Source organism: Pipistrellus kuhlii, unplaced genomic scaffold, assembly GCF_014108245.1.
Source record: "Pipistrellus kuhlii isolate mPipKuh1 unplaced genomic scaffold, mPipKuh1.p scaffold_m20_p_49, whole genome shotgun sequence".
Classification (NCBI taxonomy): Eukaryota; Metazoa; Chordata; class Mammalia; order Chiroptera; family Vespertilionidae; genus Pipistrellus; species Pipistrellus kuhlii.
In genome coordinates, this window is record NW_023425550.1 from 499483 (window position 1) to 517283 (window position 17801).

Below are 17801 nucleotides of genomic sequence, written 5' to 3' on the forward strand. Positions count from 1 at the left end.
CACAGTCTTGTTGTGATTAAGCTTTGATTGTTGTTGATATCACTGGGAGGAATTGACCTCCAGGCCAGTTGGCTGTGAGGATCACCTGTTTTACGCTGGGAGAACTTCTATGCTGCAGACACCTTTATGAGGCAAGACTTGTTTCAGTGGAGCTCACTGAGTCAGCCCCCTGAGTGTGTTCCTTATGGATCTGAGGAGTTGTAATCTGGATGGTCCCACTCTGACCCCTGGGTACACTGGTTCTTGAATCTCCAAGGAGGTGCTAATTTAGCCTCTGCCTGAGGCCACCCAGCAGGAGCTACAGAGATATCTGCAGATTCCTCTTCTTTGTTTGGGGTTTGGAGGTGCCCAGATGAGGCCCAGCTGTGAAGCAATGCAAGCTACTGTGGGGCCTTGGGCCTTCTTTTGGATGTTCTGGGTCTCTCTGACTCAGCTGCAGTTTGTTAGCTAATTTTAGACTTCAAAGGACCAGGCCATTCCTATGCAAAAGCCTCTGCACACAACTTGGATGGGGCGGGGTCTCAGGACAGAGCAAACAGCAATGGCTTCCTGTCAGCCCTGCCCTAAAAGGCCCCTAGGTCTCAGTCGCCCTTGGTAATCACTGGAAGCACCACTGAGAGAAAGCTGCCCTCTAGTTTCGCCCGCTGCCAGACAGGCCAGTTTCTCCCCGTATGAGTCTTGGTCCTCAGAGTCTCACCCAGAGCTGAGTTCAGAGCAGTGGAGAGCTTGTGTCTCCCTGCGGATTGAAAAAGCCAGCCACATACTCAGTAGCCAGCCCTTTCCGCACGCACACGCCTCCCTACCTCTGCCTTCCACACCTCCTCTGAGTCTCAGTGTGCTTTTCTCTTTCCTTCCAGTTGTAGAATTTCCACTCAACCAGCCTTCCTGTGGTTCTGGATGATGTCCGTTTTGTCTTTTAGTTGAAGTTTTGAAGTTGTTGTGCGAGGGGGCAAGTTCAGGTGTTTACCTATGCTGCCATCTTGGTTTCTCTCACATCAGTTTTTCATGCCCTCACTTTTTGTATATTTTTACATTTAATTCTGTCACTTTTAATACCAGTTATAAATTTATGTAATTATCATCAACAGTCAATATATAAACCAGTTCCCTCATTCTACCAATTTATAGCCATAGTCTCCTTCCCCGCAACCCCTGACAACCACTTCTCTCTGTCTCTACAATTTTGTCTTCTTAAGAATGTTATAAATGGAATTATACAACATATGACCTTTAGCGATTGGCTTTATTCACTTAGCAGAATGCCCTTAAGATTCATCCAGGTTTCGCATGTATCCACAGTACATTCATCTTTGTAGTTAAGTATCGATAGCATGAATGCACCACTGACTTATTCTTTTTGAATGTCTGGAATACCCATGAACTATATTTTATGAAGAACCACTTAATTTTTTATTTTGTGTTTTAAGGAGAATGATTTAAAGTAAGAGAAAAAACTTAATTTTTATTTGTACCCCTGAAAAGACATCTTTTAAAAAACAAAATTTTAATAAGAACCTTTAAATTATTTTATTATCAAAGTCATCTAACACAGCATTAAAGAAAATATTATATATTAAAAATTGTATAGCTTTTCCCATCTTTGTACATGTGAATATGTATTTTACATTGTTGTAGTCACAGTGTATTTCGTATGCTTCTTTTTTTTTCTATTTAAACTTATTTTTTTTCCATGTACATAATTATTTTAGTAGCTGCATGCTAATTCAATTGAGTTGACTAAATGTAATTTTCTACACCCTGATGTTCACCTCTGGCTCCCTTGAGCATCTTTATGCATACAGCTTTTCCTTCTGGTGTGCCATAAATGTAATATAAGTTCTTAGAAGTGCAGTTGTGGAGTCAAAGTGTAGGATTGTTATGGCTTCTTTGATATGTGTTATGAGACCTCATCTTTAATCTCAACCCTCAAGGGTTGAGATTTTCTAAGCAAGTTACTAAAGGTTTTTAAAGCCTTGATTGCCACATCCAGGAACAGAATACTTCACCTACATCCAGAATGATTCTGAGGATAAAATGAGATGATGCATGTCAAGCCCCTGTTGCAGTACCTGGTACAGACAAGGAATTCTGTATACGGTAGCTGCTGTTACCTTGTTGCAAGGATTGTAGAATGACTTTGCTAACATAATTTTGTGATGCCAGCTGTCTTATGGAACCTTTTCAACCAGCATTGTATACGAAATTATGGAGAAGCATTGCTATACATTCAAGCCCTTCTGCTTTGGGAAATGTACTTATGCCTAAGATAGGCATGACTTCCAGGAGTTTGTTTTCCAGTGGGGGAAAATAAACATTGAAGTTCGTGCTAACAAGATATAGTGAAGCAAGTGGTGTAACAACAGTCTAAATCAAATGTTGTAGAACTTCAGAGTAGGAAGTGGTCAATAGTATGTGATCTAATTAGAAAGGAAGACTTCATGAGAGCTAATGCATGCTGAGTCTAGATTGAAGCCACGGGAAGAATTTTGGTAGTTGGGAAAGATAGATCATCCTAGGCCAGTGGTCGGCAAATTCATTAGTCAACAGAGCCAAATATCAGCAATACAATTGAAATTTCTTTTCAGAGCCCAATTTTTTAAACTTATTCTAATGCCACTTCTTCAAAATAGACTCACAGGCCATTGTATTTTGTGGAAGAGCCACACTCAAGGGGCCAAAGAGCCGCATGTGGCTCACAAGCCACAGTCCTAGGCAAAGGGAACAGCATAAACAAAGTACATAGGCCTGATTGTAGATGAAATATTTGAAGAACAGTAAATGTGTTCACTTTAGTTGGTGTACAGAATGACATGGGATAGAAGCCTGCAAAGACAAGCTGGAAGCAGCATCTTGGACCTTTGAATTGTATACCTAAAAGTTTAATCTTTATTGTGGAGGCAATGCAGAATGGCATATTTGGGGGATGCATTTTGGTTGTTTAGCTGATTATTTTAATGCTTGCTCTTTCATGCGTAGTCTATCATACTTTTATTTATAAAAAATGGTTGTAAATTTGTTTTTGATGTTTTAATTATACTGACAGAAATATTGACATTTATCTTTTTGTCTGTTACAGGATTCTGCTCTTCTTGATGTTCCTTTGGGAGTGATCTCAAGAATTGAAAAAATGGGAGGCGCCACAAGTAGAGGAGAAAATTCCTATGGTCTAGATATTACTTGTAAAGTAAGAGATACAGTACTTTCTTACGTGAAAAAAAAGGCACATTAGTGTTGAATGATAAGTAAAAGTTAATGTGGGTTAAAAAAAAAAATATCAGAGACCTTTGTTTTTCCTTTCCAAAACCAACTATGGGAATAGTCCTATAAAAGTGACCTGCTGTTGCCACCAAGTGTGAGGACCTGAACTGCTCATTTTGTTAGCTTGACTGAGTAGGAAGAAACTTTATAAGTAAAATTTTACACTCTTTAGTTTTGTCCAGCTGTGTTCCTAGTGTCCCTTCATGTGATGTGCTACCAGCTAGATACCTTCATACCGTGAAAGAAAAGAGAAATACAAGAGATTTTGCTCTCTGTTAACAGGATATGTTCTTACCTCTGACAACCGTTCTAACTTTTTCATAAATAGTTTTGAAAGGTAGTAGCCTAACATTTTCTTTTGGCATGGTTAGAGGCCAAGATTTAATAATAATAAAATTTAATCAGTTATAATAGTAATCATCTATTGAGCATCCATGTCACTCCAAACTCATGCTAGGTGGTTTGCATTCAATCCTCAGGGCAAACCTCTGAGATTGACAGTTGTGTCCCATTTTATAGATGGGGAACCTAAGGATAAGAGTTTGGTAACTTAGCTAAGATTAAGATTACCTAACAAATAGCAAAGTTGGGATCCAGATATAGTGAGATAATCACTATGCGAAGAACAAAATAAGCTCTTTGGCAAGAAACTCGTTTCAAGGTATCATCAGAAGACCACACTTTGTAGAAGAATGCCCAATCCTAGAAGGAATTAGAAGGCTTTGGACACCATCTACCCCAGTGGATCTTACACCTAGATATGCATCAGGGTAACCTGAAAAACCACTTTAAAAATGTTGATTTTGGGGTTCTACCCCAAATCATACCTTTAGGCTTTGTGGGCCAATAAAATCTCTGTCATATGTACACCTCTGTGTTTTGTTTTGTTTTTAACCCTTTTAAAACATAAAAAGCATTCTTAGCCTGAAGACCATACAAAGACTCACCCGGGCTGAAGTTTGGTGACTCCTGAGAAGTCCAAGTCCTTTATTCTATGGATGCAGAAATGAGGCCCCTGCTAAGTGTAATTACTTAACTAGGGTTGTCTAAGGAGCTGGTGGAAGAGTGAGAATGAAAACATAAGTCTCCTTTTACTAGTCTCATTCACTGGCTTCTTAAAACCAATATCCCATAGTTTGGTTTGGATTATGAACACAATAGAGTTTTTTTGTCTTTGATTTATAAAAGATGAAGACTAGTACAGCCTATCAGAAACAAAGAATTATGGCATTTTTATATTTGAACTAAAATTCTCCATCACTCCCCACTTTGTCTTGTTGTTTTTTTTAATGCCTCATCTATGATTCCAGATACATATCCTTTGAGGCCTAGAAATATGGGGATTTACTTTTAAGGAAAATGTTTGCATTTTGTATAAAAGGATCCATGGGAGTAGAGTGTTATATTATATTTACTCAAGGGAAATGGGATTGCTATTTTTATGATTTTGAAATAACTTTTATTCTAATAGAGTTTTTAATAAATCCTATTTGTTGCCTTATCAATAGGAAAAACTTGTATTAACTATTAATCACCCAAAATTAATAAGAGAAAGTACATTCTTACCCTTTGACTGTTTATTGTAAAAAAAAAAAAAAAAAAAAAAAAAAAAAAAAGGCTGGAACACTTTACTTCACCAGGCATAATTCTCAAGTGTTACACAAATACTTTGAACAATTATAAAGTCAATGTTTATTAATATTCAATTTATTAAATGAGTTATCAGCTGTTAAAGTAGTATGTACACATTTCGAGGGGCATACCCTATATTTCTTGGAATTAGAATTAAGCTCAAAGACAGTGGCCAAGACCAGAGTTGTGGCACAAACTTTAGCTCAGTTATCTTTCAGGAAACACTAATGCCATGAGAATAAAGTTCCATTTTCATAGTAAGACCTGAAGCTATTAAAGGGGATCTATAGCAGTGGGATAAAAACTCACCCTCCAGCCTCTCATAGGCCAGATGACATCTGTAGTCAGTAACCATCATACAACTGTGTTTCTCTACTGAAGCAAGTTGTCACAACCCCTACATATTTGGTTTTACCAGCTCTGAACATGGGGATTTCTGTTTGCATGTAGCAGCTTTCAAAAGGTAGATATATGTCCCAATGGATGTTGTTTAGCAACAGAAGCAAAGATGGCTCTGAATATGTGAATTATGACCACCCAGGTTGCATAGCCCCTGTTAACAAAAACAAAAACAAAACAAAAAAACAAAGCCAAACCATATCACCAAAAAGCCTTCTGTCTTGTTGCACACCTCATTCTCATTTACTCAGTTTAAAGACAATGTGCTATTTTGAAGTCAGCAGTGATGGTGTTATTTCTTTAGAAATGCGTTCTATAAATGACACCTCAATAGATCAGCCCTTCTGTGTTGTTGCAAAAGGGATGTGTTTACTTCCACTCATTTATTATAATGAGGTTTATTGCATCCCCATGTGACCCAGTTGTTAAAGAGGCTGAGGGTCAAACTACCACATTCTTATGCCACAAGGCTCTTTCCCAGGTGTGCTTCCCTAATGAGGCAGACTCTAAAGGAGACCAAATGGAACTTAACAGTATATGCCCATATTTCTCTTACAAATGTGGTGATCTGCCTTCTGTTAGTCATTTGCCTTTTCCACTTCAATTTTCTAGTTGGCAAGATGAGGTAGTAATTCTTCCTGTCCTTTAATTACATCTGCATCAGATGGGAAAAATAAGTCACTTGAATCACTTTTGCTTTGGCACATTGAAAGTAGTTGCTGGAATTACTGATAGATCAGAATAAATATTTATCCAGAAATGGTCTAATTTCTTGCTGAGTGGTTAAGAGAATGATGCTGCCCAATTATTATCTAATCCAAGGCTGTTAGGAAGAAAGTTCCTCGCAGCTCTTTGAGCCCTGAGACTTCTTATGATATACTTGCATCACATGGCATACTCTTTAAAAGCATACCATCTTATTGAAATGAGTTGTTCTCCTTCTGCTTGACTAGTGTTTGGCATCATGAGCCAACAACTAATATTGCCATTTTCTTGAAATACGTTGTGAATCAGGTTTTGGATTTTATTCAGTTACATGTTTTTAAAAAAAGAAAGTACAGAATCCTGGAGCTGCCAAGGCCCAGTAGATGCTATCTGAATACAGAATAATCTATCGTGGGTCATTCATTAGAGGTCTTAGAGTCTGGTTCTTTATACTTCTTTTGCTGTCATCCACATGTTGGATTATATAAGGCAAGGACTTCGCTGGTCCTTCACATTGAAGATTTAGGAAGCTTTAAAAGTGCTCTTGAGATAATAAATTAAAAACTCTTTGAAAAACATGAAGCTGGTGACATCCAAAAGGGCAGGGACTGGATCTATCTCACTCATGCGTATATGTATCCCCAGAGTCCAGCATAGTGCCTTTTTCTGGTTGATAGTGCATGTAGGATACAATAGAATATTCTTAGTGTCATGATTGATTTATGAGACAACCTAAAAACTCGAGCTTTAAAAATAAGATAGAATGTTATTTTTCTGTATAATATAAATTGATACTTACTGGAGCTTATTCTGTTTAGATTTTATTTAAAGGAAGGTTTTAAAGAGATATGTAATAGAAGCTATCCTTAAAATATGGTTTAATCATTAATTTTTAGCTCCTGGACGTATAGTCACTCCTAATATGGGGCAATATAGAACTCTGTGGTTATATAGAACTCTATAAAAGTAAAATTGTATAGCAAAATGTATCACATTACTTGTAAGAGGGTTTAAAATGCCAATCATTTCCTAATTTTTAAAAATAAGACTTTAAAAACAAAGAGTGAGGGAAAGAGCTTCTGTATTTAAATGACATGTTTGACAATTTTGAGATTATAATTTGATAGCAAACATACATTTGAAAAGTTCTATGAATAAAATACAGTTTTACATTTAAAAATATCCCAGAAACCAGTTAAAGTAGACAGACACAGTAGATGATATGTAAGGCAAGGTTTGATGCGTGTTTTTTTTGTTGTTTGTTTGTTTGTTTTTTTGTAAAATGAATTTTAGCTCTGTCTTCTCTTTAGCACTAGTTGCTTTGATTTTACATTCATGATTACAATGGGAATATTTTCTGGGGTTCTTAAACTAGATATTTCAAAATATCATACAAAGCAATTTTCTTAGTAATATAGATAAATTACCCTTTCAGGTAAGTGAATCTTCTACTCCTTAGTTGAATACAAGATTTTTAGCTAACAAATATGGCTTTATTTGAACTCTGATATGTCAAATTTCCTGCCCCTTAGGACATGAGAAATCTAAGGTTCGCATTGAAGCAAGAAGGCCACAGCAGAAGAGATATGTTTGAGATTCTCACGAGATACGCCTTTCCTCTGGCCCATAGTCTGGTAAATTCCAGGGTTCTTGGGTGTCTCCTCTTTCATATACTGTCTGTGCTGCATTTTCCCATGTTATGTGTATGTGAGGGTATTTCTTAAACAGGATTGAACCATTCCCGGAGGTAGACGGCCTGTGCGGGATGGTTCATCCCAAGTGATTGCATTTCCGGCCTGGAAGTGGATTAGAACTCCGAGTGAGCCTGGAAGCTTGACCTGGAGCAATTTATGCTCTCTCCCATCCCTGAGCATGCTCTGGGTCTTGGCCAGCCCTCTGTAACAGGCATGAAGCTGTGAAGTGGGCCATGGTGGCCATGTGATATGCCACACTGTGAAGTCACGTCCCAAAGGTCTTTTTCCTCAACTTGGGAGCTAAGAATGGATGCAATGTCAGGCTTTGGTGGCACCAGTTATAAAAGGGAACAAGTCCTCTGAGACTACATGTCATTTAAGCAAACCCACTTCTAAAATTCAGATACATTGTACAGGTAATGCAGGCAGTTGCTGAATAAGGCAGGCTCTTTTTTTTAATTAAAAAAAAATTTTGAAGTTGACATAATTGCAGTTGTCCCCTGTGGGGATGACTGGATAAGGAAGGTGACGTGATTAGCTAAAGAACGATATGCATACCCCATGGACCCAGACAGTAGTTCAGTGCAGACTTTATTTTTAAGGAGTGGCACTTTTAATGTCATTTGATAGCATTTAGTGTATATTTGGCAGGATAGACTTGTGTGTTTACTTATAATCTATGACTTTGTCTAAAACAAGATTCAGGATGTGTGTACTTGGAACTTTTCCTTTCTATTCACTAAACTGAATAATCTAATTTTGTTTTGACACATGACTGAAATAAAGCTTCCCATGCATCTTGCTCTTAAAACAATTTTATATTCTGCCTTGGTCTTGCTCGCTCTTTCTTTCTTTCTTTCTTTCTTTCTTTCTTCTTTCTTTTGTCATTATTTGCTTGCATATTCTTACCTCTCTCCTCTTTTGCTTAGTGCTAAACAGACTTGGAAGCAAACAACTTCTAAGGGGTAAACAAGGAAATAATTCTTTAAAAATGAAATACACACACACACACACATATGTGATCAATATGTTGTCAGCTAGACTGAATGTAATGAAAGAAATCATTAAATAGAAGAACTACTTTGTAATGTAGCTCTTCTTCCTATGGCTTTTAGTTAATTGATTTATTTGCATAAATGTATCAGATTTTTTTTTCTAATGAGAAAAAGGCTTCTCTCTTCCCAGATTTCATCAGCAATTGTTGCAGTCAAAGGAATTTCATGGTTGATAAAAAGGACAATTACACAAAGACTAGAAATCTAGAAGGATATGAAATTCTCATCATGAGTCATGTTTTGATTATAGATTCAACTGTAATGCTTAAAACAAATTCAGTGATATCATAGAATTCAATACATTTTCAGCCTTTTCTCGGTTTTTTATTAAATATGTGATTTAAAAGATATTTCAATATTAAATATTTTTAACTATTAGGATAAAAATGTTTATGGTGGTGGGGATTGGTAAGTTATGTACACATATAATACCTTAATAAAAACAAAAGTTTATGGGACCACATATTTGAAATTATTATGAAGGTGAAAATGTAAGTCTAATCCATGAAAATTCAGTTAGGGAAAGTGTTCTGGGTTTTACATATCTGGCCCTAAATTATCAGAAATTTAAAGAATGGCTCACATAAGTTTGAACAAACTGAGGCCCCGGCCCATCTATAAGATCCTGCTCTATTATTCACCCACTTTTTCTGGCATATTCTGCCTCTTTTAGGGTTTACTCCTCTTCAAATGTCAAGTATTGGGCCAGCTTTCCCCTAAACTACTGTCCCATCTCTCACTTCAATTTAGTCTTCTGGAAAGAATAGTCTGTATTTCTAGTTCATTCATTCCTCCAACCCATTCCAGTATCCAGCTTTATTGGAGGTACCTTCTTGGAACTCGTGGCCTTTTACTGGCCAAATATAGTGCCTCACTTCAGTCTTAATTCTGTTTTCTCTCCCCCAGGTATTCAACGATTTTGACCACCCTCTTGCAAGTTTTGGTTTTTGTGTTTCTCTACCATCTTGACTACTCCTTCCCAGTACCCACTGCTTCTGTCTTTTCCTTAAAAGTAAAAATATCATTAGTGGTCCCCTGTCAGCCCTCTTCTCATGTTACTTTCTTTGCCTTAATGGTTTCATTTAGTATCTTATAGCTTAAGCTGCCAAAGCTGTATGGGTGATTTCTAAATCTAGCCCTGACATTGGCCTTGAGTGAATCTAATAAGCCTAACTCTCAAGCATCTTCCTTTGGAAGTTCATGAGGATCACAAGCTCGTTACCTCCCTATCCTCTTTGCAATTTGCCAAACCTGCTTTTGATCCTACATGTCCCTCAATTTGGATGATTCTCAGTTGTTCAGGTTCGAGAACTTGAAGTCAACTCTTCTATTCCTCCCCCGTCTTGCTTCTCATACCCACATCAGTTCCAAATCCCTATAGATTCTACTTATTAGTAACTCTCAAATATTTTTTATCCATTTCTACATATGCTTCCTAATTTATGTCATGCTTCCCAACGGGCTTTCCTTCTTTTAGTTTCTTCTCCTTTCAATTTATCTTCTACAATGCTGCCAGTTTTTTAAAAAACAACAACATATTTTTATTATTGATTTCAGAGAGGAAGGTAGAGGGAGAAAGAGATAGAAACATCAGTGATGAGAGAGAATAATTGATTGGCTGCCCCATACTGGGGATCAAGCCTGCAACTTGGGCATGTGTCCTGATCGGGAATCGAACCATGGCCTCCTTGCTCATAGCCTGGTGCTCAATCACTGAGCCACCCTGGCCTGGCAATGCTGCCAGTTTTGATCATATCACTCTGTGTTCAACACTCCACAATACAAACTTCTCAGTGACTTCCCATGGCTTACACCTACACTCCAACTACATGGGACCACACTATACTTTTCTGGCATACATAGAACTTTCTGGACTTGGAGCCTTTCGTTTTCTGGCCTCTTCTTCTGCAGTCCTCTTGTCTCTTTAATGCCCACCCTCCAACATCTTACTCAATCGCAGGTCCTTTTTCCAAGTCATGTGCATTCACCTGATGGGAATTAATCTCACTATCTCATTTGTTAAACTTGGCAGGTCTTTCTATCACAGCACTTAATCTCAGTTTGCCTTATATAATAATTATGTAGTAATTGCCTGTCCTCCCCGCTATACTGTGAGCTTATCAAGGCAGGGATCAGCCTTTTTTATTTCTCTCTAATCTCAGCATGATGACTTCTGCATGGGAGTTGTATAATGATGGATTTTTTTTTTAATTAATCTTGGGTTTAATAGAAAATGAAGGGGAAATCTATTATAGGGAAACAAATTGGATGAATTTCTAGATGTTGCTGTTATTGGAATGGTTCACAGAGTGATATTTTGCCTTTTTAAAAATTTATTCCAGGAATCTACTTCTTCCTTTAGGAAGTTAATAAAGTGACAAACTGGAGAAAAATGTGAACTGTATAAATGCTGTATTATTATTTACTTCTACCCAGTATACAAATTCTTAGTATTTCAAATGTGAACTGAATTGCTCATTCAAAATTTTGGGAAATTAATTCCCCTGAGTTCTAACCACTAAAAGTCGTTTTTAAAAAGTTAGACTGGGCACCAAAATAATACAAAGTACAGATAAAAACAGACCATGACATGACTTTTGGAATATCAGACCCTGCTATTCAAGTCAACATGTGTAACTGTTTCACAAATCGAGTTCATTTCAAAGTACTGTTATGGGTAGTGTTGGGGAGCAATGATGGCAGGTGAGGATGAATGTACTACAGGATGATTGATACCTAGTACCATTCAGGGATGTGACAGAAGTGATATGACAAGCATGTATGGCCTCACTATAGTACAGTGCACATTTGATGCTGTAAGAGAAATGCAGAGGAAGTCCATTGAGAAGTTTCAGGATTAAGACAGCACATCCAACCCAGATTGAAAAAGACTGCATGGAATTGATAGGCATTGGGGTTGGGCCTTGAAGGATGGTTATCACTTTCAGTGGGTGAAGATGGTGGGAGAAGTAGAATTTAAAGCAGAGGTGATACCCTGACTCTTGATGTAGTAGAGGGAAAGCTAGAAGTGTTGCAAAGTGTTTGAGAGTAGCAAGTGAAGTTTGGCTGGAGTGTGGGGAAGAGGGGAAAATCTGAGGTCATTTAATGGATATCTTTGGTAGAGTAAGGAGTTTGTACTTTGGGAAGTAGCAGAGACCACTGAATGTTTTCAGATAAATATTAGAACCAAATACAACGTCATGAAGAATAAATAGAGAAGAGAGCTCCTAAAGTCAGGAAGGGAAGTCAGAGGGCCAAGAAAGAGGTCCACAGTGCTGGACTAGGACAATGGTCTGAAGATGGCATCTGTATGCAGATTCTCAGTGTTGTTTCTCATTTCACTGCCCATCTGAAAATTTTTATCTAGACCACTGGTGGTCTGTGAGGTCTGAAAGACTGGCAACCGCTGATCTAGATAACCCACCCTGCAGGTTCTTCTCTCATCTCTCTAATCATTCACATTCACTTTGCTGGCTCCTTTCCAACCTTCACTCCCTACAAGCTGCAGAGAGTCAAAGACAGAGTGAAGTTTAAGATGATGATCATGGGTATGAGATGATGTGGAGGGTCAAGGAGAGGAGAGAATCAGGAAGAGTCCTTCAGATTTTATGATTGCAAGCTCTCTGGGGACCGGATTCCTTAACTGGACTACTTGAGATTGGGACCTTTCTTTCTTTGTATCCCCAGTGCCTAGTACAGTGTCTGGCATACATTTGTTGGACTTTTTTGAATCCAGGAAAATAATCTGAGTGGAGGATACAGAAGACAGTTTGTAGGGGTTTAAAGAGAGAGTATGGCCCACCTGGCATGGCTTAGAAATTGATCATCAACTTATGAACCAGGAGGTCATGGTTCGATTCCCGGTCAAGGCACATGCCTGGGTTGCCAGCTTGATCCCAGAATGGGGCGTGCAGGAGGCAGCTGATTGATGATTCTCTCTCATTGAAGTTTCTATCTCCCTCTACCTTCCTCTCTGAAATAAATAAAAAATAAAAATTTAAAAATAAATAAATGAAAAATAAAGAGAGAATAGATAGTTTTATAAAAAGTAATGGTAGCAGCAGAGGGAAGGTGTTTTCCTTAGAGTCTGAGAGAGGTGAATGAATATATTTGTGGACACATCTTTTTAAGGCAACAGAGAGAAGGGATCCTTTCTTGAGCTGTATCCTGGGGAAGGAAGAGGGGGATGGGATTAAGCCCAGTTTGTAGGGCAGTTTTGTAAAGAAGGGACAATTGTTCCTCTGAGACAGGAGGGAAAGGAAAGTTTCCAAACTGCCACAGTGGGGAATGCGAGAGTTTGCCAAAAAGGGATTTCCTGGAAGCGTAATCTAAGCCTGATTGCATTGAACAATACAAAAGGCCCTGCTTGAAAAAATATCACTTTGTTGATATCATTGAAACTGTTCAATTAGCTGCAGATTATCTTAGTGACTTTTATTGGGATTTGAAGTCAGAAGTAAACTTGCTGTTGTATGCATGCAATAGTATCTGGAGGCCAAGAAAGGTGGGTTCCAAATCTAGCTGTGGGGTGAGTAGTGTCTGAGTGGGCTTTTTTCTTTCAGACCACTCCTTTGGCTTTCTCTTGCCTCCTGCCCCATTAGTATTTTCACCACTCAGTGTATTCATGTTGGGATTTAAACTTTTAATTTAACTTGAGCACCTTAACCGCACAGAATCAACCCCAAACCATTAACTTGATTGTTTTTGTATTATGTCAATCCAGTAAGACATGAAAATTGTTTAGATAACATTTTCTATTGCAGCTAAAGAATGTATTTTCTTGCTTTATTCTGGCTTTGCTTTTTAAGATGCATTGTAACTCGATACTAGTTCTGGGTAAGTTTGTATGATAAGACATGTGGCAATGCTTCTGTAATTTTTTTTAATGGTAGGAGCAGAAATTGGGTATGTAGGAACAGAGCCTCATAGTGCTACAGAAAAATAAAAGTCTGGTTGTTGAGGTGGTATGTTCAATGCCAGAGTTTCTCCTTATTGATTTACTAGAGGCCTGGTGCATGAAATTAGTGCATGGGTGCGGTCCTAAGCCTGGCCAACGATTGACAATTGAAGTGCGAGCGTCTGGTGTGGAAGGGCAGATTCCTGCTGACCTCTGGGCCCTGGGAAGCCCCTGGGCCCCCGGACCTCCCTCCCCCTGAACCTCCCTCCACCTGTCACTGTGCCTAAGCCCCCACGTGTATTTGTGGTGAGTGTGGCTAGATGTCGCAGGCCAGGACGCAGTGTGGGCCTCTGGGCTGTCCAGCAGCACTGCTTGGAAACTGGGTAGGCAGTGTGCTCCTGGCTGGCTTCACAGACCAGCTCCTGTGCAAACACACGGGGAGCCCGACTGGCCCCTGTGGTCCTGGTGCCTGCAGCCTGGCTCACCCGGAAAAGGCTGTGTGCGTGCAGGGTGGGCTCCCTGCGGGGACCCAGCACCTGAGTGCAGGGGTGGCGCACGGGGATGGGGGGGGTGCGGGAGAGGGTGCGGCGGGGGGGGGGTGTCCCCCCTGATGTGCGAGCCCTGGCATTCCAGGGAAGGGTAGCAGATGGAGTTAGATTGGGCTCAGCGGATACCCCACATTCTCACCACACTTCTGTCCCCATTACCCCCGCCCCCAGGTAGCTGGTGAGAGGTTTTAGCCCCTGCCCAGGTGCCATGGGAAGTTGGTTGCTGCCTCCTGGTGGTCAGTGCACATCATTGTGAGCCATCAAACTCCCAGTCTCCCAATCAAACTCCTGGTTGAATAACTGCCTGAGGGGACATTTTGCATATTAGGCTTTTCTTATATAGGATTGTTTGCTCATTTTTTACTCAGTCACAGGTAATATAAATATTGGATAAGCTTTTATTTTGTTTTTTTAAAAACCACTGTGAATCCCAATCTATTATTGAATTATGAAGATAATTTACTAGATTGAAACCAGCATTTTAAATGGAATAGAAGAGAAAACACTAGTAGCATAATACATAATATAGATAAATATGGTTTCTTGAAATGTTTCTGTCAGCTATCTGTGTATATATGTATGTCTGGGTCATGGTATAAAGTGCATGGCTCTCAATCATATTCTAGAAATTTTAAAAAGCAGTTTTAGCTAATTGTAGAATGAGTAGAATAAAATGTACTTTAATTAGCATTAATAAAGTCACTTAAATTGATCTTTACAGCTTTAGGCATGCATGGAATTTCTTGAATTTTGTCTAGGTACAGGGCTTGAATTTATGACTGAACTCATGGGATGGAGACTCACATAAAGGAAGTGTAGAGCTAGAAGAAATGGAACCTCGGACCCGGCTGCCAGGTTCTCGGCAGCTACTGATGAGAGAGGCCCAGTGAGGTGACCTGTCTGCAAAGCCCTTTTGGTATGTGGTTCTGAACACATGCCATGGAGTCCAACAGCCTGTGTCTGAATTTGGCTCAGTCATTTACATACTTGGTGACATTGAAAGTCACATAATATTTATGCGCTTTAGTGTTCTTATCTGTAAAATGCTTACAACCGTGCCTGGCATGCAGTAAGTGTCCAGTAAATGTCAGCTGTTCTGTTATTAGCACACCATTTCCCCAGAGGGTACATTTCCCCAACACACTTATTAAAAAAAATGTAAGAGTGAAACATTGATCAGCTACCTCCTGCACACCCCCAAACAAGGATCGAGCCTACAACCTGGGCATGTTCCCTGACAAGCAACCTCTAAGTACACAGAATGATGCTCAACCAACTGAGCCACATTGACTAGGGCCCCAAAAGTAATTATGATCATATGTGAGATACTCGAAGCTCTTTAAAAGAAAGATTCTATATAGCTAAAGATAAGTATTTTTATTAACAAACTAGAGGCCCAGTGCATGAAATTCATGCACTCGGCTGGGGGGGGGAGTCCCTCCGGCCAGCCTGCACCCTCTCACAGTCCAGTAGCCCTTTGGGATGTCAAACTGACAACTTAAGGCCTGCTCCCTGTGGGACATCCTTAGCACTGCTACGGAGGCGGGAGAGGCTCCTGCCATCACCATTGTGCTTACCAGCTGTGAGCCCGGCTTCTGGCCGATCAGCACCCCCCCCTGTGGGAGCGCATTGACCACCAGGGGGCAGGTCCTGCATTGAACATCTGCCCCCTGGTGGTCAATGTGTGTCATAGTGACTGGTCATTCTGCCATTCAATTGATTTATATATTAGCCTCCTATTACATAGTATTATTGGTTGTACTTCAATAAAGGATTGATTGAAAGTCTTAAATTTCAGAGTATTAAATCCAGAAAACATTTTAACTATAAATGTGAAACATGAGCAGCAGTAATATATAATAAACAATCCTTCAGAAATAGTTTTTCATTTTTTTAAATATCCACTTTGATCCTACACAGGCCTACCGCTTTTAGGGTAACACAGCTCATTAAGTTTGTGTTTCTGCACTTAACACTTTTCTGTGCCATTCTAGATTAAGCTTTTGGCATCACACTATTTCCTACTGTTGTTATTCTATGAGCAGTCATATAGTTGCAAAGTTTTTTGGTGTGTGTGTGTGTGTGTGTGTGTGTGTGTGTGTGTGTGAATTTGACCTTAGTATGAGCAGTAGAATTGGCACAGGAGAGAAGACTCCTCTCTGGCTCTGATTTCTAGAGAGAAGCAGCTGGCTTACAAGACCTATTCTGTGGAGACTAGCAGCCTTCCATGACTAGTGGCATAGTGCTTTTTGAGTGTATCCAGGGGTTTATAGTACATCTTTGAAACATCAACATCTTTGAGACTAGGGCCCATCTGCATTTGCAGGTGGTAGTTACTGCTGCCTTGGGTTTTCATAGTCTTTGCTGTTTATTTATTTTGGCCTAGCATTGGTAAGCCACATCAAACCCTGTCATATGGCTTAAGTACTGTACCATTTCTATCTTTTGTCTTCTCTTGATCTACCCCACTTGTGATTGCTTGTAAAACTAATCACATAAAACTTTCTAAAGTGTGTTATGAGGAGTGCATCTTTTTTGATCATTCGAATGAGAGATAAGTGATCCCACAAATAGAGAATAAAGAACACAGGGTACTTTTCCGTGTGACCTCACTTTTTAGTTTAAAAATGGGGACATTTTTACAAATTGTTTTGAGATTTCAAATCGGACTGAAATGTAGTGGGTTCTTACTTTCTAGGCCAATTACAGAATTAGTAGCTAAAAGTAAATAGTTTATTTTTCAGGTGGGAATTGAAATAAAAAGTAACATTGCATACACACACACACACACACACACACACACACACAGCTGATTTTTAGCCTAGATGTAGCCTTGGTAGTGAAGTATGTCTTAGTTCTCTATTTTCTTTATAGCCAGGACATTTTCTTCTTGAATAAACAGTAATCTTGGCTAATTGAGGGTCTAATCATACTACTAAATCTCTTCCCTTCCTGTCTTCTGCGAGACTTGGCCCTCTTCTTTTCATCTCTTTCCTCACTGTTTTCTCCTGCCCAGCCTTTGGATGTACTCAGTTTTTCTCCCTACTCCCCCACCTCCTGGAACAGTGGTCCCAGCTGGACCACCCCCTACATTACCATCCAAGTTCAGAAGTAGGACATTTACTGCTTGCCTACAAATCCTCAGCAGCCACTCACTTCAGAACTCATTGTCCCACTCTTCACTCTCCCACTCTTTTGAAAGGTAAAAGCCAATGTGCTTCTCTTGCTCTGTGCATTCCTGTTTGTAGTAAGTGCTTGGCTTCTGAGTATTTATTCCTCCCTAGCCAGCTCATTAGTGCATTTTATAAAAAAAGGTTTCTGTTTTATTCAGCATTTTTAGGTGTTTTCTGCAGAAGTCTCAGTTAGGGTATCTAGACCCATCATACTTCTAGACACCTCTCCCTGTAGCTTCTGACACCTGAGTCTCCTGGCCTTCCTACATCTCTAGTTTATTTTCTTCTTTTTTAATATTTTTTATTAATTAAGGTATTATATATGTGTCCTTATCTCCCCCCCCAGATTACTGCCCCACCCCCCACTCATACCCTCACCACCCTGGTGTCTGTGTCCATTGGTTAGGTTTATATGCATGCATACAAGTCCTTTGATTGAT

The 17801-nt window shown here is 39.4% G+C and overlaps 1 protein-coding gene across 7 annotated transcripts in view; it reads left to right on the forward strand.

The window, feature by feature from the left end:
* Positions 1 to 17801, forward strand: part of MTM1 (myotubularin 1) — a 111713-nt gene that overhangs the window by 50872 nt on the left and 43040 nt on the right. For all 7 annotated transcript variants that reach the window (XM_036413104.2, XM_036413101.2, XM_036413103.2 and 4 more), the window contains 2 exons: positions 3077 to 3184; positions 7527 to 7628. In XM_036413104.2, the coding sequence (XP_036268997.1) occupies positions 3077 to 3184; positions 7527 to 7628 (210 nt within the window). The remainder of the gene's footprint in view (positions 1 to 3076; positions 3185 to 7526; positions 7629 to 17801) is intronic.